This window comes from Leucoraja erinacea, chromosome 9 (assembly GCF_028641065.1).
Source record: "Leucoraja erinacea ecotype New England chromosome 9, Leri_hhj_1, whole genome shotgun sequence".
NCBI classification, from domain to species: domain Eukaryota; kingdom Metazoa; phylum Chordata; class Chondrichthyes; order Rajiformes; family Rajidae; genus Leucoraja; species Leucoraja erinaceus.
In genome coordinates this window covers 59,609,174-59,632,063 of record NC_073385.1, presented here as the reverse complement: position 1 = coordinate 59,632,063, position 22,890 = coordinate 59,609,174, and the positions used below count along the sequence as shown (strand labels likewise).

Sequence of the window (22,890 nt, the reverse complement as noted above, 5' to 3'; positions counted from 1 at the left end):
AGCTGCGGATCTTTACTCATACATGGAATTGGGTGTGCCCATATCTGAGCTTGAACATTTCAGAGTGCAGGGTCTAATACATAGCTGAGCATTTAATATTGGGAGGGGCTCCTATGCCCACATGTCTGGGCTGCTGCTTATTGCACCACTAGTGAGTACTGTGCACACGTCAATACAAGTGTCAGCCTGAAAGATCTTAAGAGTCTCTCAATGGAAAGGATCCCAGTCACAGAAGTAAGGCTAGATCTTGCAGCTGTTGACAAAGTTGCTGGCTGCTTTGCAATCACGGGAACATTTACCAATTCTTCTCCCTTCATTGCAGCTCAGTAATGTTGCAAGCCAAGTCAACACTCCTTTCCCACTCCCAAACCGAACTGTCTATCCTTGGCCTTCTCCACTGCCAAGGTTAAGTCAAACACGAACTGGGAGAACAACATCCCATATTCTGTTTGGGCAATTATAACCTAAAAGCATGAACACTGAATTCTATATTTTCAGGTAACTCGCACCCATTGTGTTATTTACTCTCCTGATCTATTAAAGGTTCTTTTGCCCCACCCGTCTACATTGCAGCCTCCCTTTCTTGTCTCTTTCCCCTCCACCACATGATTCCACCACCATCTGCCCATCATCCACGTACTTAATCTACTGGGTCTCTTATTTCCTCCCCGCTGGTTTCATTTGCTCATCATCCCTCCTTCATTTAGTCTCACCACACATTCCTTAATAGCCTTTTGCTGTTTCAACATCATCTTCTGGCCTCTGTCCCTACCTTCAGCCCAACCACCCCGTCTCCATCTGGTTCCTCTGCCTGTCAACCCCCTCCTCACCTGGTCCTACCTATTGCCTGCCAGCCCTTGCTTCACTCCTCCCTTCACCTCTTTATACTGGCTAACTACCATCTACACTTTCAACAAGAAATGTCGACTATCCCTCTGCTGCCAGACCCACTGACTTCCTCCAACAGTTTGTTTTTGACACTGAATCTTAGTTTTTATGTGCATAAGATGGCTTTCTCACTTTATACTATTCTCTCCATAAATTGGGACAACCAGCACTTTAAACATCCTCTAAAGAACATGCAGAATGTGATACATTTGGATAAACAGAGGGTTTAGCATTCAGGAAAGCATGTCAAATTTGAGAAATCATTGCTACTTAACGATAAAGACCAAGTGTAAAGCCATTTAACTCTAGATGATCAATCCATGAAGTTCCAAAGAACTTTCACTCTCAATCACAATGCTGTTGTAAATTACAGCAATTAAAGGCTTAGACTATCAGCCAGTAACTCCATATCGCCATTAAAAGCTTTCAATTTCACTAACCATATCTCTGTGATCCAGCAAAAAAGGACCGAGTCAAAACAAATGGTCTTTCTTTTCCTCCAGATCGACGGATCAGACCTTCTGCCGTTGCCCTTTGCTGAGGCAAAACAACAAAAATGTCAGCTGGCTTTCAGTTTATACGCGAAAACGAATGAAAATGTCCTTTTTCTGAGAATCCAGCAGGTTTACGGATAGGCTACCTGACAGGACTGAAAGAGTAGAGGGAAAGTAGCGAATATAAAGAAGTGAGGGGAAGGAATAGGGCAAGAGCTCGCAAGCTATATGTGGAGGCAATTGGGAAGGCAATTGCCTGAGAGGTAATGGTCAGGTGGGGGAGGGAAGAATAGAGACAGCAAGCTGCTGGGACGTGATAAGTGAAGATTAAAAGTTTGTGGATTCTGGAATCTAATAAGAAAGGAAGATGAAGTGATACCAAATAAGGAGGGTTGGTGGCAGATGGGAACAGAGATCCAATGGAAGAAGTGTGTAGGTGTTGGATAGTTTAGGGGGGAGGGGAAAGGAACAGGGTAATAGGGGCCTAAGGGAAGAAGTGGGGTGTGTGAGAGTCCAGGGTAGATAGGAGGAATGAGAAAACGATACAGCAGGTGCCGGTTATCTGAAATTGGAGAATTCATTGTACCTGTTATTGGCTTGTAGGCTACCTATGTGGAATATAAGGTGCTGTTCCTCTAGTTTGCATTTGCCCTCACCCTGGCAACAGGTGAGGCTGAGAATGATAGGTCGATGTGGGAAAGGCAAGGGGAATTAATTAAAATGGCTATCCACCAGGAGATCCAGATGGCCATCATGAACAGAGCACAGGTACACAGCAAAGTGATTGTCTGATCTGCATTTGGTCTTCCCGATGTAGAGGACGCCACATCAGGTGAATCTCTGCCTCGTCTGGAAGGGCTACTTAGGTCCATAGATGGTGGTGATGGAAGAGGTGTAGGGACAGGCTACACCTCCCATATTTTCAGAGGAAGGATGAGTGAACCAGGGAATCCTGGAAAAAATGGTCCCTGCAGAAAGTAGAAAGGGGTCAGGAGTGGAGGCTGGTGGGGTGGAAGGCACAGTGCTTTACCACTGTTCTTTTTAGGGGTGGGTAGAACAGAGCAGAAGTGTGGGATATAGAGGAGATACCGGTGGGAACTTGGTCAACCATAGTGGAGGTTTCCTGAAAAAGGAGGACATTTCAGATATCTTGGAGTAATATCTCATATAAAAGCCTCATTTCGTGAACAGATGCAGAGGAGGAGGAGAATCTGAGAGAAAATTATAGTTCTTATAAAAGATAGGGTGTGAGGAGGTGTAGTTAAGGAGTCCATGGGTTTGTAGTAAACGTCAGTAGACAGTTTGTCTCCTGTGATGAAGACAGCAAGATCAAGATAGCAGAGAGGATATGGAAATAGTTCAAATGAATTGAGGTCCACGTAAAGGTTGGAGGCAAAGCTGATAAAATTGACGTGTCCCTCATGGGTGCAAAAGCAGACCCAATGCAGTCATCAGTTTAGCCGAGAAAGAGTTGAGGAATGGTGCCTTGGAACAAGGACTGCTTAGAGGCATAGCTGGGGCCCATGTGAGTGCCAATGGCTATACCTTTTATTTGTAGAAAGTGGGATAACTCAAAAGAGAAATTGTTACGGGTGAGAACATGTTCTGCCAGGTGGAGGAGAGTGTTAGGCAAGGAGGGCTGATTTGATCCATGTTCTAGAAAGAAGCAGGGGGCCTGACGGCCTTTCTGATGGAGGATGGATATGTATAAGGACTGGAAGCCCATGGTGGGTGCCAGGGAATTGGAAGTTGTTGAAATAATGGAGAATATACAAGCAAGCAATGGTGGAAAGCATGCAAGCATGCAACTGTGGCAAGGAAACACTGTTCTAGAAGGACCAAGACAGAGGCACTGTATGAGGTGATAGGTTCAAGAGCAAATAGAAACATTAGGCCAAGGCAGTCCTGCTTTGACAATCCTGGGTAGAATCGTAGGTAAGGAATCTTAGGTAGAAATCCTGACTCATTTGGAGAAAAGAATTTGGAGATAGAAACATAGAAACATAGAAACATAGAAATTAGGTGCAGGAGTAGGCCATTCGGCCCTTCGAGCCTGCACCAGCCATTCAATATGATCATGGCTGATCATCCAACTCAGTATCCCGTACCTGCCTTCTCTCCATACCCCCTGATCCCCTTAGCCACAAGGGCCACATCTAACTCCCTCTTAAATATAGCCAATCTCCTCCCTGACACCACATTATGTGGTCAAAAGTAGTTCAGGAAACAGTCTGGCACGTTAATTTTTCCCAGCACCTACATTTTATGAGATGATAACCTGTCAGGCCAAAAAGAGGTCTGAATTTGGTTTGTATTCACTGCAAGCATTCATTCAAGAGCAAAAACCCCGCATTTGTCAAAAGATTACACTGCTAAGCATTCTTCATATTCCCTACACAAAAACTGACCGACCACCACAAACAATATGGTTTGACAACGTGGGGAACGGTAGTTTAAAATTGGTCAACACGCCATTTATTGGGAATAGCGTTTGATGGGAATGAATAGTGCGAGAAACAAAAAAAAAAACAAAAGTGGTTCAGCAATAGCTGATCTGAGTTTAATCCATAATGTATCATTGTCTCAGACTTTAACAAGCTTTACTGGGTTATCTCTCACCTAATACTCTCCTCATCCTCAGCATTAAAGTTCCCAGTTTAATGGTCATAAATGCACAAAACCTGAATACATTAAGAAAAATGCATTGGAAAATCTAATCTAATTCTATGTGTGCATGTGTTTTCTCTATTATCCATATCATCAGTAAAGTCTAGCAGTTTCCAATAAAAAATAATTAATAAACCAGCTGTATGGTAGAGTTTACCTGATAAAAACCATAGAGATTGTGCATTTCTCTGTGCTCCCATCCACCTGCATGTACAGCATCCTTAGGCATGGTCAGCTCCGGTGCACCGAACACAGCCGGCTCATTCATGTCATTCCACACAAAGAGAATGTCTGTTGAATCCTGCAACATAACAATGTATTCAATGCAGTAGCAAACTTCCCACTCAGTTTTTACTCCTTAACTAAGGAGTATATTCTACAGGCAGTCATTGCCTTCCAATATTTTACTCAGTATCTCAAGAAATCCAGTTTCCACGAACTCCAAGGAGGTGAAACTGAACTTAAGTGGAAAAGCAAGGTGAGCAATTATAAATTACCAGCATGTATTACACCCCGTTCACATGAAGCCAAGGAAAAGAAAATCAAATGAAATGTAAAGTAACCTGACAAGTCATAATGGCTAAAAAAAAATACAGTGCTATAGTAACTCAGCAGTCAGGCAGCATTGCTCGACAATATGGATAGGCAACGTTTAAGATCGGGACCCTTCTTCAAACTGATGCAGTTACGGTTGCTTTGCATTATCATGAAAGAAAACCAGTATCACAATCTCATATGGATTCTATTACCAATGGAGTTCCAAATATGCACTAGAGTGTGTGCTCTCCCACACCCCCTCTCTTTCTCCCTCTTTGTTTCTCTCTTTCCATTCTCAATTCATTTGCTACTTCGTTTTTTGGCCTCCTTCTCTGGTTCCCTTCATTTTGGGCACCCTATTCTCGTTTTTTGTCGTCCAGAATTAGCTTAGCACTTGTTTTGTGCTCTTCTAATTTGGAGCATTATTATCTATCCCATGTCTCACTGGTTTCTGTTCTACAAATCATTCCTCCACTTCCCACAATTGTCCAGACAAGATCTGAAACGTTTCTACACAGCAGCTAGCTGACATTTGCACACTAGCCTTAATCACATCAATTTTATGGATTCTATGGTACAAACATTGACACAAAATTTTTCATTGTAATAATATACAGGCATATTGCAAAGTGAAGCGCTCACTGCAAAAAAAATCACATCACCTGTGCATGGTGCAAGTACCACCTTTCTCAGTATCCTGAAATGCCAGCAATTAATATATATAAAAATTGCAACTTAGAAAGACATCAAATCAAAACCTTCCGTCTTTTGTTTTTCTATCCTTTTGTGACTTTAAAATGAGCATGAAAATAATCTTTTGGATAATTACCTTATATTGATCTAATCCATGCTTGTCAGCATACCAGTTGCGGACTACGGGGTTTGTGAAATCTAAGTAGGCTGAGATACCTGGTAAAGCACAAAAACAGATAATGTTTTTCCACAATAAAACCAGTCAAACATTGACACTGGAGATTTACTTCATTCTTTTTGAGATATTGCATTTCCGACTGACTCTTGAGGCTGCTAGGAACAGAGCAAGACTTGGGCATGCACTGGTACTGGTGGAATATTTTACATGAAACGTGAGTGATAATTAAATTCTTTATTTGCAATAACATGAAGAACAGTCAAGCAAGAGACTGTTCTATAGACACAAAGCATGCTGCATTTTTATATCATTTTGGATAGCATAAATGCAAGGTCAGTCACGTACACTTGTTTACAAGGTTAACTATTGTGATCCAGCAGTCTGTAATTTTTCCCTCAAAAACATGTTCCTATTACCAAAAAACAGGTCATGCAGGTGTTCAGGTTGTTCACTATGTGGGCCTCTTGAACCAGGCATGTTTAGCCTTGCGCAGAGGGCAACTTCGGTGGAGTAAAGTCCGATTCCCACAGAATGAAGTGCTGCTCATGTTCATGACAAAATGAAAGAACAGCTCTGTTCTTCCCACAATACCAGAGAAGAATCGAGACACAGCACACATAAAGAACTGATATTCATGCATAAATGATATTCATTCATAAACCTAGCACATCCCCAAGCACCGCAATCTTTTATGTTCAGTGTATAAATACAGTGTGAACTTTTGTACCAAGTGACATAGACCACTTAGAATAACTGGTCCTACTTCCACCTTTATGAGTGGATCCCAGATCTGGTCATTGGGTATGTCAATATTTACATCTGATCTTCACTCAAGAGTTATAACTTTTCCCTTACCTGGCCAACAAGAACCTTGGTATTCCTCCCCATCTTTATCCATCACAAAATACTTCTTGGAATTGGCTTCGCAATAGATAGAGTAGTTTTTATCCACTTTGATGTGTGGGTCAATGATAACCACCAGCTGGGGACACAAGAGAAGATAGTCTCAGCAACACTAAAGGAGTCTTGTTTTCGTCCCCCTCATCTTTCTTCTCTGTCACTGATATCTGATCATGTACAACAGTTATTGTCAGATGGCTCCAACAGGAAATCGCCACATTGGATGTACTGTAGCGATGAGTAATAAGAACAGTAAAGTATCTAAAATTCAGGGAACAACTTTCCAGTGGTATCAAATGAATGTGATGTTCAGTGTGAGAGAGCAGAGGGGAGGCAAAACAGAAGATTTTTAAATTTAGATACCGTTGACTTTGAAGGATGTCAGAAATTAATCAGAATAATAAAAATACAAATACTCTAATTGTTCAACAGGTCAGGCGGTAAATATGGAAAACAAAAGCAGTGTTAATGTTTCAGGTCAACCTCCTTTCATTAGAATCAATCACACAGCTGATCAGTGGATCTGGCAGATCTATTGGCTTGTCAAAATTTAAATGAATGCCAGGAGATTGGCAAAGAAATATACAAAACACCAGCAAAGAAGCTGCAAAATCCAGAGCTGGATGAAATACCCAGCCGATCAGACTGCGCTCGTGTAGAGAAAAACTGAGTCAATATTACAGATGGAGAACCAACAGCAGAATTGGCCAGTACTCAATATTGAATTCAACAATTTCAGATATTTCACTTTCTGTCTGTATCAGAACAGGCAAGCTTTTATTTCAGATTTACAGCATCTGCAGTTATTTTGATTCTCAAGACTTCAACCGATTCCTGAAGAATAAGATCTTGAAATAGCAACAAAAACTGTTTTGAATATTTTGTGGAACAATGTGAGAATCAGTCTGAAATTAAAGGAACCGGCTTTAACAAAAGCACTAACCCCACAGAATGGGGCAGATTAAAGATTTTACTTGCAAATTTAGATTGGAGGAGCTGTGATAGATGGTACAAATATTAAATAAGTGCAGACAAAGAAAAGTTGCTCTCATTAGTTGATGGTATAAGGACAGGAGGTCACAGATTCAAGGCTTTAAGCAAGACACACAAATAACTTTTTTTAAATCCAATGATGCATCTAACCTGAAATAGCTGCTTATGATGCTGTTAGAAGCTAGTGGAAATTAATCATTTTAGTGAGACATGAGCAGAGAAATGGAATTGGCTGGATCTCTTTAAAAATAGTCAGCCTAGACACAATAGGCTGAATGGCTTTCAGTGCTCAGTGAGCACCAGCGAAGAGTTACAATGAAAAGAACCAGCAAAAAAGTGAGAAAGAAAAAATATTTAAGAATCAACCTAACAGTCGGCAAGTGTGTATGTACTTTGTCCGAACAAGCAGCCACCTGGCATTCATTGTTCAAGACTCAAATACAAATATAATTAAGTCTAAGGAATGAGAAGAGAACATGGGCAGAGCTACTGGGAAGATACCTTAAAAAACTTCCATAATGGAAGTTTGGAAATTATTCAAACAATTCCAGCTCTGGCGAATAAGAATCCATTAAGATTGAATAATTTCCATCTGTGACTGGCCTCCAAACACTGTAGAGACTGCCCATTAGATTCACCTTCCGATCTTTGGTTCGTAGATATTCCTGCATTTCCCGAGGAGCGGGAAATTTGGTCTTGTCCCAGGTGAAGTAGCGTTTCCCTTCAGTGTGGTCTATATCTAACCAGATAACATCACAGGGTATGTTGTGTGCATCAAAGCCAGCGTCCACCTGCTTCACGTCACTTTCATCCTTGTAAGTGTAGCGGCACTGGTGGTGACCCAGTGCAAAGAGTGGAGGAAGTGTCTGAGTACCTGCGGGCCAAGCAGAATTACTTTCAGTTCCTATTAAAAAAAAACAGCAAAATAGGAACATATACTGATGATCAGCACAAATCAGGAAGACCCTTGCTTGGGCTACTCGCTGCAGTTAGCCGGGCCCCACCGTTGGCCTCAATTTCTCTGTGCTGGGAAGAGGAAATTTCAAAATATCCTCCCACCTGATTATCTATGCAGCTATCAATTCGGAACATGATTATGTTTAACTGCTGCAAATAATCAGCACATTAGGCAATATCTCTGGTGTTATGTGGACATTTTTAGAGAGGCTTTGTTTCCAGATATCATGTAATGTTGCTTTAGTGCCGATTCAACTCTGTGGACTGCCTGTCAAGTTACCACAAGTTTTCAGTCAAATTAGAAACATAGAAACATAGAAATTAGGTGCAAGAGTAGGCCATTCGGCCCTTTGAGCCTGCACCGCCATTCAATATGATCATGGCTGATCATCCAACTCAGTATCCCGTACCTGCCTTCTCTCCATACCCCCTTAGCCACAAGGGCCACATCTAACTCCCTCTTAAATATAGCCAATGAACTGGCCTCAACTACCCTCTGTGGCAGAGAGTTCCAGAGATTCACCACTCTCTGCGTGAAAAAAAGTTCTTCTCATCTCGGTTTTAAAGGATTTCCCCTTTATCCTTAAGCTGTGACCCCTTGTCCTGGACTTCCCTAACATCGGGAACAATCTTCCTGCATCTAGCCTGTCCAACCCCTTAAGAATTTTGTAAGTTTCTATAAGATCCCCTCTCAATCTTCTAAATTCTAGAGAGTATAAACCAAGTCTATCCAGTCTTTCTTCATAAGACAGTCCTGACATCCCAGGAATCAGTCTGGTGAACCGTCTCTGCACTCCCTCTATGGCAATAATGTCCTTCCTCAGATTTGGAGACCAAAACTGTACGCAATACTCCAGGTGTGGTCTCACCAAGACCCTGTACAACTGCAGTAGAACCTCTCTGCTCCTATACTCAAATCCTTTTGCAATGAAAGCTAACATACCATTCGCTTTCTTTACTGCCTGCTGCACCTGCATGCCTACCTTCAATGACTGGTGTACCATGACACCCAGGTCTCGCTGCATCTCCCCCTTTCCCAATCGGCCACCATTTAGATAATAGTCTGCTTTCCTATTTTTGCCACCAAAATGGATAACCTCACATTTATCCACATTATACTGCATCTGCCAAACATTTGCCCACTCACCCAGCCTATCCAAGTCACCCTGCAGTCTCCTAGCATCCTCCTCACAGCTAACACTGCCCCCCAGCTTAGTGTCATCCGCAAACTTGGAGATATTGCCTTCAATTCCCTCATCCAGATCATTAATATATATTGTAAATAGCTGGGGTCCCAGTACTGAGCCTTGGGGTACCCCACTAGTCACTGCCTGCCATTGTGAAAAGGACCCGTTTACTCCTACTCTTTGCTTCCTGTTTGCCAGCCAGTTCTCTATCCACATCAATACTGAACCCCCAATGCCTTGTGCGTTGTGCTTAAAAAGCCCTTTGGCCAAATGATGTGCCCCTTTTCAAGAAGGGCTGCAGAGAAAATGCTGGGAACTATAGGCCGCTGAGCTTAACATCTGTAGTTCGTAAGTTACTGGAGAGTATTCTGGGGAATAGAATATGCAGGCATTTGGATGGGCAAGGAATGATTAGGGACAGTCAGCATGGTTTTGTACGTGGGAGGTCGTGTCTCACAAATCTGATTGATTTTTTTGACGACGTGAGCAATAAGGTTGATGAGGGCAGAGCTGCAGATGTTGTGTACATGGACTTTAGTACGACAAGGTGCCACATGGTAGGCTGTTCTGGAAGGTTAGATCTCATGGGATCCAACGAGAGATAGCTGAATGGATAGCAAATTGGCTCCATGGAAGAAAGCAGCAGGTGATGGTAGAAGGTTGCTTCTAAGAATGGAGGCCTTTGACTAGTGGTGTGCACAGGGTTCGGTGCTGGGCCCGTTACTGTTTGTCATCTACATCAATGATTTGGATGAGAACATACAGGGCAAGATTAGCAACTTTGCTGTTGATACAAAAGTTAGTGGTTTTGCAGATAGTGAAGAAGGTTGTGAAGGATTGCAGCCGGATCTAGATCGATTGGCCAGGTGGGCGGAGGAATGGTTGATGGAATTTAATATAGAGAAGTGTGAGGTGTTGCATTTTGGGATGTCAAACCAGGCAGGGCCTACACAGTAAATGGTAGGCTTCTGGGTAATGTTGTGGAGTGCAGGTGCATGGTTTCTTGAAGGTCGAGTCGCAGGTAGATAAGGTGGTCAAAAAGGCTTTTGGCACTTTAGCCTTCATCAGTCAGAGTATTGAGTATAAAAGTTGGGAGGTCATGTTGCAGTTGTATTTAGAATACTGTGTTCTTGGCACCATGTTATAGGAAAGATATTGTCAAGCTTGAAAGGGTTCAGAAAAGATTTACGAGGATGTTGCAGGACTAGAGGGTGTGAGCTATAGGGAGAGGTTAAGCAGGCTGTGTCTCTATTGCATGGAGCGTAAGAAGATGAGGGGAGATCTTATAGAGGTATACAAAATCACGAGAGGAATAGATCGGGTCGATGCACAGTCTTTTACCCAGAGTAGGGGAATCACGGACCAGAGGACAAAGGTTCAAGGTGAAGGGGAAAAGATTTAAAAGGAATCCGAGGAGTAACTTTTTCACACAGAGGGTGGTGGGTGTATGGAACAAGCTGCCAGAGGAGGCAGTTGAGGCTGGGACTATCCCATTGTTTAAGAAACAGTTGGACAGGTACATGGATAGGACAGGTTTGGAGGTTTATGGACCAAGCGCAGGCAAGTGGGACTAGGGTAGCTGGGACATTGTTGGCCGGTGTGGGCAATTTGGGCCGAAGGGCCTGTTTCCACAATGTATCAATCTATGACTCTAAGATCTAATAGAGTCTTTGGTTACTGCAGATCTGTTCCCCAGTGCGAATCAGAGGTTTCATGAAAGAAGCAGACACTGGGGAAAAGGAAAAGTATTGAGCACAATATATTACTTTTTGATTGTAGGAAATAGTCACTTACACATGAATTTATCAAGAATAGTATAGAACCTTTTAGGATTTTAATTAAGGCGTATTTGGAGAAGTATGTGCAGTTTTGGTCACCCCATTACAGGAAGGATGTAGAGATTTGGAAAGGATGCAGAAGAGGTTTACCAGAATGCTGCCTGGTAAATAGGATATAAGTTATGTTGGACAAACTTGGATTATTTTCTCTGGATTATCAAGAGTTGAGGGAAGACCTGATAGCATATAAAATTATGGGAAGCATTGGTAAGGTAAGGTAGGCAGTCAGGGCCCTTTTCCCCAGAGTGGAAATATCAAAAACTAGAGGGAATAGCTTGAAGGTGAGAGAGGCAAGTTTTAATGGAGATGTGCAGGGTACGTTTTTTTTCCACAGAGAGTGGTGAGTGCTTGGAACATGCTGTCAAGGCTGGTGGTGGTGGAAGATACATTAGTGACATTTAAGAAAACTTTTAGATAGGCACATGGAAATGCAGGGAATGGAAGAACATAAGAAGGCAGAGATGATTAGTTTAACCTGGCATTAAGTTCAGCATACACATTGTGGGCCAAAGGGCCTGATCCTGTACTGTAATGTTCTATAGTAAATTATATATATATATATATCTGGGAAATGTAATTGCATAACTTTAAATGCGTTCATTCATAAAGATGATCAAATATCTTTCCAATATTAAACCACATAAGCAAGGCTGGTAATTTTAATTGTATTCTGGACCACAATAATGCTGAGAACATGCTGAGAACATTAAAGTATCCTGGTCTACAATCTGCTTATTTACTTGCTTACAGTCAGGAACCATCATACCTGTAAGCCTTGAGTATTGGTTGAACACATCGAAAGCACTGGGACCCAGGAGAATATATACATCGATTATCCCACTCTCAGACATCCAGCGAACATCTGTCCTCAACGGTCTATCATCATCTTCCTTTAACTTCTTTACTCTGCCTGATTCTTCCTGGAATCAAATGTTTAGTTACTGGCACACCGATGACAAAACAATTTCAATTCATTATAGATCTTTAAGTAGATCCAAATACTCCTGGTTCACTGCAGACAAATATCAATCTGGTTTTGGTGCCTCTCTGAGAATGTCTGACACAACCTTGACAGGAACACAAAGTTGTAGCAAACTCTGGAAATACCGAAAGAAGAGAAGGAAATGATTGCAACTATTCTTTAAGAATGTTGCAGAGATTTCCATAATGATAGTTGTGTCCCAAGTTCCACTCTATACAATACTCAGGGAAAACCGAGTCATGGTTGCAGATTGCTTTTGCAACTACCATAAGGTAACAAAAATAGGATACTGGAGCTGAAGAAGAGAAGGAATAAAATATATCTTATTTCTGACATTTGTTGATCTTTTGTACCCCTTTGCAGAGCTTAGGAACTTAAAGAGTCCAGCTTGAAAATGCATGCCGTGCATTTCTGCTAAATTTAGAAGAAAGGAATTTCACATCCTCTTAGTGAGGACTGCAAATTAGCACTGCGAGCCAACCTCAATTGGCCCTTCTACCATCTTCATACTGTCAAACTGCTTGAGCAGCATTCAGAATTTGGTAAGCGGAACTTTCCGATATCTCGGAAACCATATTCACTGCCTTTGCATCCCATTTCCCTTGCCACTGATCCCTCTACCAGTCTGTGTCTGAACCAGATGTTGGTGTTAGAAACCAAAGAGTTCTACCATTAACTTACATACCAAGACCAATTTACAGGGGCCAATTAACCTACCAACACACACATCTTTGGGATGTGGAAGGAAACCAGAGCATCCAGTGAAAACCCATGCACTCATAGGAAGAGCATGCAATCTCTACAAAGAGAGTACCCAGGGTCAGGATTGATTCTGGATTGCTGGAGTTGGTGAAGCCCTATTTTACTTGCTCAGCACTGGGCTTCTTGCCTTCAGCCTCCAAAACCCTAAAACTCGGGAATTATTTCTGGAAACCCCTCAACCATCTGCCTCATCATCTTTCTTTGACATTCCTTACAAACTACACTATTGACAAAGATTTGGCACAGTGGCACAGCGGTACAGTTGTCTTACAGCCCCAGAGACCTGGGTTCGATCCTGACTACGGGTACTGTCTGTACGGAGTTTGTACGTTCTCCCCGTGACCGGTTTCCTCCTCACATCTTCCAAAGTTGTGCAAGTTTGTCGGTTAATTGGCTTTGGTAAAAATTGGTAAAAATTGTCCCTAATGTGTGCAGGATAGTATTAGTATACGGGGTCTAAAGTCTAAACTTTTTAGTGTCAGATTTTAGCTGATAAAACATGTATAAAGCCCCTTGATCCACTCTGCTGAATTAGTGGTATAAATACAAATACTTTATGGGGTATGTGAACTGACATTGTCCAACACATAATATGCATTAGAATATTCTTGGAGATTTTTGGGGCGCTACCTAGTGATCCTTTAGAACAGAACTAGTTAAGGCATATTAGAGCATAAGAGATTTGGGATAATATATTGGCACAGATATTGGAGTGGCTAAGTAACAGAGTTGCGATAAATAAATATTTTTCTGATTGACAATCAATAGTTGCCGGGTACCAGGAGGGTTTAATGTTGTGTTTACAATCCATGTAGATGACTTGGATGAAGGGACCAAGTGCACTGAAGCTGGTTGTACTAATGATACAAAGATAGTTGAAGAAGACATAAAGAACCTGGAGAGGGATATAGATAGGTTACGTGAATGGGCAAGAATCTGGCAGTTGGAGTACAATGTGGCAAAGTGACAGCTTATCCACTTAGGAAGAAAGGATGAAAAGGATATTATTATTTTTATGAAATATAACTCCAAATGTTGTGGCACAAAGGGATCGGTAGGTCTAAGCACATGAAACACAAAATGTTAGCATGCTGGTACAGTGAGCAATTAGAGGATGCATCCCAAATGTTCTATTACTGGCCAGCTGTTCGTCAAACAATAAACATCACATCATAGTTTACCAGTTTGAAGAATCAGCATGTTTTCATAGTAACAAAAACCCCAGTGCCAGCAGTAATTAGAATCAGGTCATTGAAACTGGGCTCCGTGTGGAGAAACAATCTTCAGGCATGTGTAATATTTGGAAAGACACAGAAATTTGATTTGTGTAAAAGATGCAAAATTAGAAACTAAAGCTTCATATGTTTACTGAAAACATATAGAGCATTAACTTAGTTTCTTTATATACAAGCACATGACAGTAAACACCACTCTGGTCTTACCTTATTCTCTGTGTTCGTACTGATATCCACCATAGTTTCAGAACTATTTAGCCAAAAAATCCCCAAAGTTTTCTTTGTTTTGTGTGCAAGGAGGAGAGGTATAGAGCCATAAATACCCATTCGGCTGTTCAACTTACAAGCAAAAACATTCAAGTTATAGAGCCTGTATGGTTCTTCTTGACTGCAAAGACAAAGATCAACAAACTAATGATTGGTCACGTTTTAATTGATATGACCCTGACTACTCTTATGTCAAAGTGATCCAGCATATTGATTCATTGCACAATGCATTAGTCATTCCCTGAACATTCGGTTCATATAGTAGTAAGTAAATGGGCCTTGAAAATCAGGTCATACTTATCCTATCCAGAGTGGCTTAGTTGATCTCAGCAGGGACAGTGGATAAAGTAATAGAGCTATCAACTCACAGCACTAGCAACTCCAGTACAGTCTTGATTTCCAGTTCTGCCTGTGTGAAGTGTGCATGTTCTTCCTGCGGGAGTAGGGTTTCCTCCTACATCTCAAAGACATGCTGGTTAATGGCCACTGCAAAGTACTCCCAACAAATAGGTGAGTGGAAGAATCTTGTGTTGGGGCAGTTAATGGGAACACAGGGAGAAAAATGTCAATTACTGGCTTAAAGTTGCTATCAGCAGGGATCTCAGCTGTAGGGCAACAACAAGAGCCACTGCCTCATGGCTCAAGCTGAATAGTGTAAAAATGGGTACTTAATGTTTGGCATGGACTTTGTGGGCCATTGGACCTGTTCCAGTGCTGCTTCACAAAGGTTCTAGTAATATCACAAATGGCTGGAACACGATATATTTATAATATGGTAGGGGCGAAATTATGTGTTTTCTGACAGACTTCCTGGCAGTTGTACTCAGCCAGCACATTCCATAGGGATAATCGTAAGGGTTAATGCGAAGAAAGTTGAAAAGCAACTCAACCAATGGACTGCCAAATGGCATCCATGGACCTGCTCCTTGAGTCAATGCAAATGATAACACTACTTGTGAGGATATATTAATGCAAAATGTCCATATTTTTATTTCCCATTGACAATCCATTCCTATCGAACTGTTATTAGCTCTGTCAGGTTTACATTATTTCATCCCAGAATAAATAATTGAATCCTATGATCATGAGCCTGAGAGAATCTGCTATGTGGGTAATCGATAAAGAATGGATCAACTGGGTTTATGTTCACTGGAATTTAGAAGGATGAGAGGGTATCATAGAAATATGTAAAATCTTAAAGGATTGGACAGGCTAGATGAGGAACAATGTGTCCAATGTGGTGGGAGTCCAGAACAAGGGGTCACATTTTAAGAATAAGGGGTAGGCCATTTAGGGCTGAGATGAGGAAAAAATTAATTTGCCAGAAAGTTGAGAATCTGTGGAATTCTCTGCCACAGAAGGCAGTGGAGGCCAATTCACTGGATGTATTCAAGAGAGAGTTAGATAGAGATCTTAGGGCTAACGGAATCAAGGGATATGGAAAGAAAGCAGGAATGAGGTAGAAGCGTCTCGACCTGAAACGTCACCCATTCCTTCTCTGCAGAGATGCTGCCTGTCCCACTGAGTTACTCCAGCTTTTTGTGTCTATCTTACTGATTTTGGATGATCAGCCATGATCATATTGTATGGCGGTGCCGGCTCGAAGGGTCACTTATTTTCTATGTTTCTAGTCGCTGTTGTTACAAGATTCTGAAGCCTCTACATAAAAAAGCTTGTACCTTGTGGTTTTCAGCCGTAGACTCTCTGTATGTTCTGGAATTCCATAAACATGCTCAAACCCAGGAAGCAAGAAATCCAATCCAACAGATGTAGGGCCTGTTATTGTCAGAAATATTCCAAAAGGCTATTCAGAATTTATAAAAATCTCTGTATCAATATTATTTGAAACCCAACTCTTTTTTTTAAAACTTTTTTTTTCCAGAAGATAGTCACTACTATCTGACATAGACACAAATGCTGGAGTGACTAAGTGGGACAGGCACATCTCTGGAGAGAAGGAATGGGTGGCATTTCGGGTTGAGACCCTTCTTCATATACGGAATGGCCTGTCCACAGCAGAGGCCTCAACTTTGATCCCTTCTGCCCTCATGTCAACGAGTTCCGGGTCCGCCACGATGTAGAGCTCTTCTTCCATCGCCTCCGGGCCTTTTTCTTTGGGAAGTAATCCTCACCACCCAGTGATAACCCCTTCTCCCGTCTCAATTGGACATCCTCCTCTTGGCCCTCTACCTTCTTTAGACCTTTTCATTTCCAACTGTCGGCGGGACATTAACCGCCTCAACGTTTCCACTCCTCTTACTTACACTAACCTCTCCCCCCCCCCCCCCAAACTTTCAGCCGCTCACTCTGTAGTACCAAAACCCGCTGAGTTACTCCAGCATTTTCGATTTAAACCAGCATCTGCAGTTCTTTCTTACACTACTACCTGACCATGATCCCTGAAACATATCCATATCCTCCTTGTTCTCATTTCAGCCATCTTTAGATTGCCTCCATTCGATGCCACCCTTAAACTCCTTCTCTCCTTAACCATAAGGACAGAAGAAAAGACAAATCTTTCTTGAAAAAAGTATATCATCCCCATTGACTTGGGAATCTTTAGCCCATGATTCTTCAATATGGAGGAGGAATGTTCAAGATAGTTTTGAAAACCTCAAGTCTATGCATCAGGAAACACATGGAGGCACTACAAAAACACCGACGCAGAATGCATTGCCTCATAAACTACTCGTCAGTCAACATCTGCCCCGTCAGCCACTTCCTTCCCCATCTGTGGATGAGTCTGTGGTTCCCAGGTTGGCCACAAAACCCTCAATACTGGAGTGAAAGCAAGTCATCCTTGATATTGACAGACTGCCTACTGAGAAGATGACAATTATGTGGATTTGGTCAAATACCCAACTGTTACAACGGTAAGGCACCGCAGTAAAAGTAACAGATGTAAATGTGTTCCGAAATGGGTTGGATTCAGAGTTCAGTCTCAGCTGTGAAGAATTATCAACAGATGAGAAACTTTACCTCACAATAAAAAAACATTTTGGATGTTGGCAGGTAGACAAAAATGCTGGAGAAATGCAGCAGCTATGGAGCGAAGGAAATAGGCAACGTTTCGGGTCGACCCTTCTTCAGACTGATGTGAGGGTGGGGGCTGGTAGAAGAAAGGAAGAGGCGGAGACAGTGGGCTGATGGAGAGCTGAGAAGGGGAGGAGAAAGCAGGGACTACCTGAAATTAGAGAAGTCAATGTTCATACCACTGGGGTGTAAACTGCCCAAGCGAAATATGAGGTGCTGCTCCTCCAATTTACGGTGGTCCTCACTCTGGCCATGGAGGTGGCCCAGGACAGAAAGGTCGGATTTGGAATGGGAGGGGGAGTCGGATTCGGAATGGGAGGGGGAGCTGGAAATATGGATGCTGGAAAGTTGAAATAAAAACCGAATGCTGGTAAAACTCAGCAGGTCAGTCAGCATCTGTGGAAAGAGACACAAAGTTAACTTTTCAGGTCTAAAGAAGTCTGAAGAAGACTCTGGCTCAAAACATCACCTATCCAATTTCTCCAGAGATGCTGCCTGACTTGCTAAATTACTCCAGCATTTTGTGTCTATCGTCGTTGCTTGACCTGCTGAGTTACTCCATTATTTTATGGCTATCTTTGTTGCTTGACCCACTGAGTTATTCCAGCACTCATTTAACATTTCAGGTTACAGAGCATTCTCAATTTCTTATTTTCCTCATATGCTGCCTGACCAACTGAGTGTTTCTAGTGTATTGTTTCCTTTTATTAACCTTGCTATTTCGGTCACAAAGCAGATAATGTGCAATCAGGCAGCAATGTGCAAATCAACCAACAAACAGGAGAGACATGGGAGAGTTTTTCCAGTGGTAACCGTGCAACCACAACAGACTGTGGTGATGCATGTATCCTCCGTCAGCAGGCCTGGCTCGCCGATCATCTCCAACAGGCAAGTCGCTAAGCCCTTCCATGCTTGTCCCTGACGCCTGGAGAATTGGGTGAAGATATCCAAGATGGCTGGGGCAGCCGTCGCAAGGAACAAAGGACCATTAACCAGACCAGCTGTGGGAAGCAGTACAGTGCACCTCAAAGGAGGAGTGGGCCGTAAGAGGCCCTACAGCAGCCTGGAGCTTGGCTAGATCGGGTTCGGCTCCAAGAGGTCAAGCACATCGACCGGAATTGACCTGCAGCTGCACGGAGTGGTGGAGCAGCAGTGGAGGACTCCAATGGCTAAATCTGGCCAGGCCAACCCTGCAACATCGCCAGGGCAATGGGCCTTCGTGGCCAGATAAAGAACACTAACAATTGGGACTTGAAAATGGTGCCAAAACCTGGTGACTCTCGTATATCGTCTTAGTGTACTATTCCTATACACTTGTACTGAATCTAAAATGTGTTCATGAAAAGTAATACTTTTACTGAACTGTATGCAAAAAAAATGTCACTGTACCTCAGAACATGTGACAATAATGTTCCACAGGACTATTGAGACTTTTTTGCCTTTATTATGGGTTGATGTGATTGCAATAACTAAAAGAAACAGTTAGAAGAATTGAAGCCTGAAGAAGGATCCCGACCTGAAACGTCACCTATCCATGTTGTCCAGGGATGCTGCCTGACCCGCTGAGTTACTAAAGCATTTTGTGTCTTTCCTAAAATAAATAATTACATAACCAAAGGTTGCAAGCTTTAAGAAATACTTCAGAGATATATTGCTTACCATTGGCTTTGGTGTCTATGAACTCATGGAATTGCTCTTTCCACAATCCTTGAACATCTTCACTCTCCTGAAAGTATAATTTAAAATATAAAATTACCTCACAATTTGCTTCTTTCCATGGTTAATCTATCCAGGCACAATTTTAGCAACAGGCATTCGTGATGTAGTGTAACTCGTGCTATTCATGATCTTTGTGGAACAAAGCAATATTTGGCCGCAGTAACCTATGCTAGGGAGGGATTTTAACCATTAATAACTGCACAAGGGTGGAATATGGAATATTCAAAGCCCACAAAGCGAATATTGGTTATTTATTTAAACCAGGATATTAAGATGACATAAAAATGAAGGTGAATGATGGAGGGAAGGGCACTTCAAAAAAAGTATAACATTCAAATTGTGATATTTCAGAATTACTTTCTGAAGTAGATCCACCTTCAGGATTTTGTTCCTGCACTGGTTTACAATCCCATTTGGCAAGAAGAATGTGAACCAATGACGGCAACAAATAATTAGTCCTTATGTTTTCTTTTGGTCATCATTGACTGCATTCTCCTCTTGTCCTGGGACTAAAATTGTGGGGAAAAAAGCCACGTTTGAAATTGTAGTCTGGCACCTCTGATATTTATAAACTCACCTTTTTTGGGGGGGGGGGGGGGGGGGCGGAATGCATCTTTTAACATTTAATAGCTAACTCTGAAGACCCAGAAAATGAAAGTAACCGAGCCATTATAATCAAAAACTGAAATGAGTCTGCACTGAATTGTTTATATCAAGAAGAGAGCATAAAATTTGATATGTGGCTGTGGTAGGTACAAGATGGGGCATAAAAATTGATATGATATGGTGCATTTACAATCTTCAAATATGTCAATGTGCTTGACAGATAAATAGATTCTTCAGAAATATAGTAATTGTTATTGAAACACAGTAGCCAATTTGAAAGTTAAAATCACCTACAATCTCATGGCATGTTTGTTATTCTAATTCCCTTCAACTATTTGGGGGTCTATAGTAAACTTCCAAGAAAGTAATCATTTCAATTTTATTTCTCAGCTTCATCCATATAGCCTCAATGGACGAACCATCGATATTTTATATTGGTCTACTACCAAGACATTCTCATTAATCAATAAAGCAACAACCTCCCCTCTTTCCACCACCCCCCCCCCCCCCCCCCCCCGCCACCCCTATCTTTACTGTAGCTCCTGTGCTGTCCCTTTCTTTGCCATGATTCCATCATGGCGACAATGTCTCAGTTGCATGCCTCGGGTTTATCTGCCTTACCCATCAGGCCGTTCGCATTGATATAAATTCAATTCAATCTCACGGTACTTGCTTGCCCCCTGTCATGCTCCTGGCTATTCTGTCCACTGAACTTTCTTTCATCACCTTCCATATGGACTTCTACCTACTCACCTGCCTCCATCCTGCATTGTATCTTGCCACCACCCGCCCATCGATATTAAACCCACACATGTAGCATTTGCAAAGTTGCCTGGCAGGATATTGCTTCTTCTCCTGTTAATGTGCAACTCACCTCCCTTGTATAGGTCACCCATGCCTAGCAATATAGGGTACCGTTTTTGCACAAATTTAAAACCAACGCAGACCGGAAATGGTCAAGATGAGAGTTTTTGTAATAGTAGAGATTTCCAAAGAGCTGCTGGTGCCCCTGATCTTTGAATGTGGATTCGAAAAGTCATTGAAGTTGCGAAGGAATTCCAGCTTCAGCCTGCCACAATCTAATTTGCATCTCCCAAACCCGATTTTTCCTACTTCCCTTAAATGTTGCATTTGGGGGCTGAGGCCGAGCCGGGAACACCTTTTTCTGAGAGAGATTTTCATTGCTATACACCTTCAATGTATTCTAATTCAGCACAGTCTCCAGGCAGCCTGCTATTTATTACCTTATTTGTGTCACATTTCCTCTTGCCTCCCACGCTGTTGCCTCTTTCACTTCGACTGTGAGGACAAAACAGAAATGATAAAGTTCTGCTATTCTTTGCCAATTTTATTCAAGCAAAATTTCTAGCGGTGCACTGGTAAATGCATCTGTGTAAAATTCCTTTGGACACTATCCTCTTGATAATAAAACTGCTAAAACTAATCAGCACCTTATCTTGGAAACCATGAGCTTCAACCTGTTTGCCTTTCAATGAAGGGAGTCACTCTGGAACTAAAGAATATATTCCCACTTCACCCAGGCAAACCAATCTCCAACTGTGTAACTTGGATTCAGGCTGAGCATGTGTCGCTGATTTGGTGAGGGCCTATTTTGCTCTAAACACATTATAATTTTACGGCAAAAATAAATCTCAATCCTAAGTGCTTATTGCAAAGTTGTTTCTCTTAAAGAAATAATCACATTTATAAATCTCTTCACAACCTCATGATACAACAAACCAATTTAATTGTTGTGAGACATTGAAGGAATTGCAGCATTGAAGCCAAGCAGCTGCTTCCTCCAGCTGGAGAATGTAGAACCAGTTGGCATGTCATTAGGTCAGTCTCAATGGACATAGAAGAGGAGAAATTTCTAAATACTACAGATTGCACATCTTTAAAATTATTTACCTCAGAGGATTATTAATGCTTAGTCATCGATGCAAAGATCAACAGTGGTGTAGCTGGTAGAACTGCTCTGTCACAGCGCCAGAGACCTGGGTTCAATCTTGAGCATGGGTGCAGTCTATGCTGAGTTTACACATTCTACCTCTGACCGTGTGGGTTTCCTCCAGGCGTGGAATTGGCGACAAATTGACAGAATGTAGTGTGATGCGGACGATGGCAAGAACATTATAATCAGTTTCCTGCCACATCCCAAAGATGTGCGGTTTTGCAGGTTAATTCGCCTCTGTAAATTGCCTCTTGTGTGTCGGTAGTGGCTGCAAAAGTGTCATAACATGGAACTCGTGTGAATAGGTGATCGATGGTCAGTGTGGATTAAGTGGGCCGAATGTTCTGATTGATTTGTGTGACAAAATGAGACAAACGTGAGGAGGTACATGGTTCTACTTCTGGTTCTATTTCGTATGTCCTTTTTCTGATAGCCGAGTATCTATCATAGACTATTAGGAGGTTGGATAGTGCTATTAATGATCAGTACAGTTGAGATTATGAACTTGGCTTGACACGATATAATGTAGAACAATTTTCTCAAACTTACTGATTGGATCAGAATCACAGAACAATAAAATCAGCACTTTGCAACACCTGTAAATAAAGTATTCATTGGAAACTGTAATTTTCAGTTGCTCAGGCTGCACAGTTCGAATTAGCATTAACAAGATGGAAGATGAATTAATGAAAATTACGTGACATGCATTTCAAGATCAGCTAATTGAGAACCACTCTTGTGAAAGGATAGTGTATTTGAAATCTTGCACTGTGAAATCAAAAAAGGTTAATAAATGAGTTGTGTAGGGACCTTTAAAGAACAGGGACCATAGGATGCTAGTACAGGTATTTTTCATTCAGTTCAATACCGCTGGTTCAAATGTAAACAGATAAAACAGTGAAGGTAAGAGGGATGAATTGAATGTGATTGATTGGAAATCTGTATTAGAAGATGCGATGGCAGACAAGCAATGGCTAACATTAAAGTAATTAATACGTTG

General features: G+C 41.8%; 1 protein-coding gene across 5 annotated transcripts in view; it reads right to left on the bottom strand.

Moving 5' to 3' along the window:
• LOC129700442 (neutral alpha-glucosidase C-like) overlaps positions 1 to 22,890 on the bottom strand; it is a 58,166-nt gene that overhangs the window by 20,497 nt on the left and 14,779 nt on the right. For all 5 annotated transcript variants that reach the window (XR_008724062.1, XM_055640930.1, XM_055640932.1 and 2 more), the window contains 10 exons: positions 21,181 to 21,235; positions 19,271 to 19,337; positions 16,258 to 16,354; positions 14,519 to 14,699; positions 12,099 to 12,252; positions 7,989 to 8,224; positions 6,313 to 6,439; positions 5,416 to 5,495; positions 4,207 to 4,350; positions 1,329 to 1,425 (listed from right to left, as the gene is read on the bottom strand). Coding sequence is in view for 4 of the 5 variants with exons in the window: in XM_055640930.1 (XP_055496905.1) it covers positions 1,329 to 1,425; positions 4,207 to 4,350; positions 5,416 to 5,495; positions 6,313 to 6,439; positions 7,989 to 8,224; positions 12,099 to 12,252; positions 14,519 to 14,699; positions 16,258 to 16,354; positions 19,271 to 19,337; positions 21,181 to 21,235 (1,238 nt within the window). In the remaining variant the exon portion in view is untranslated. The remainder of the gene's footprint in view (positions 1 to 1,328; positions 1,426 to 4,206; positions 4,351 to 5,415; positions 5,496 to 6,312; positions 6,440 to 7,988; positions 8,225 to 12,098; positions 12,253 to 14,518; positions 14,700 to 16,257; positions 16,355 to 19,270; positions 19,338 to 21,180; positions 21,236 to 22,890) is intronic.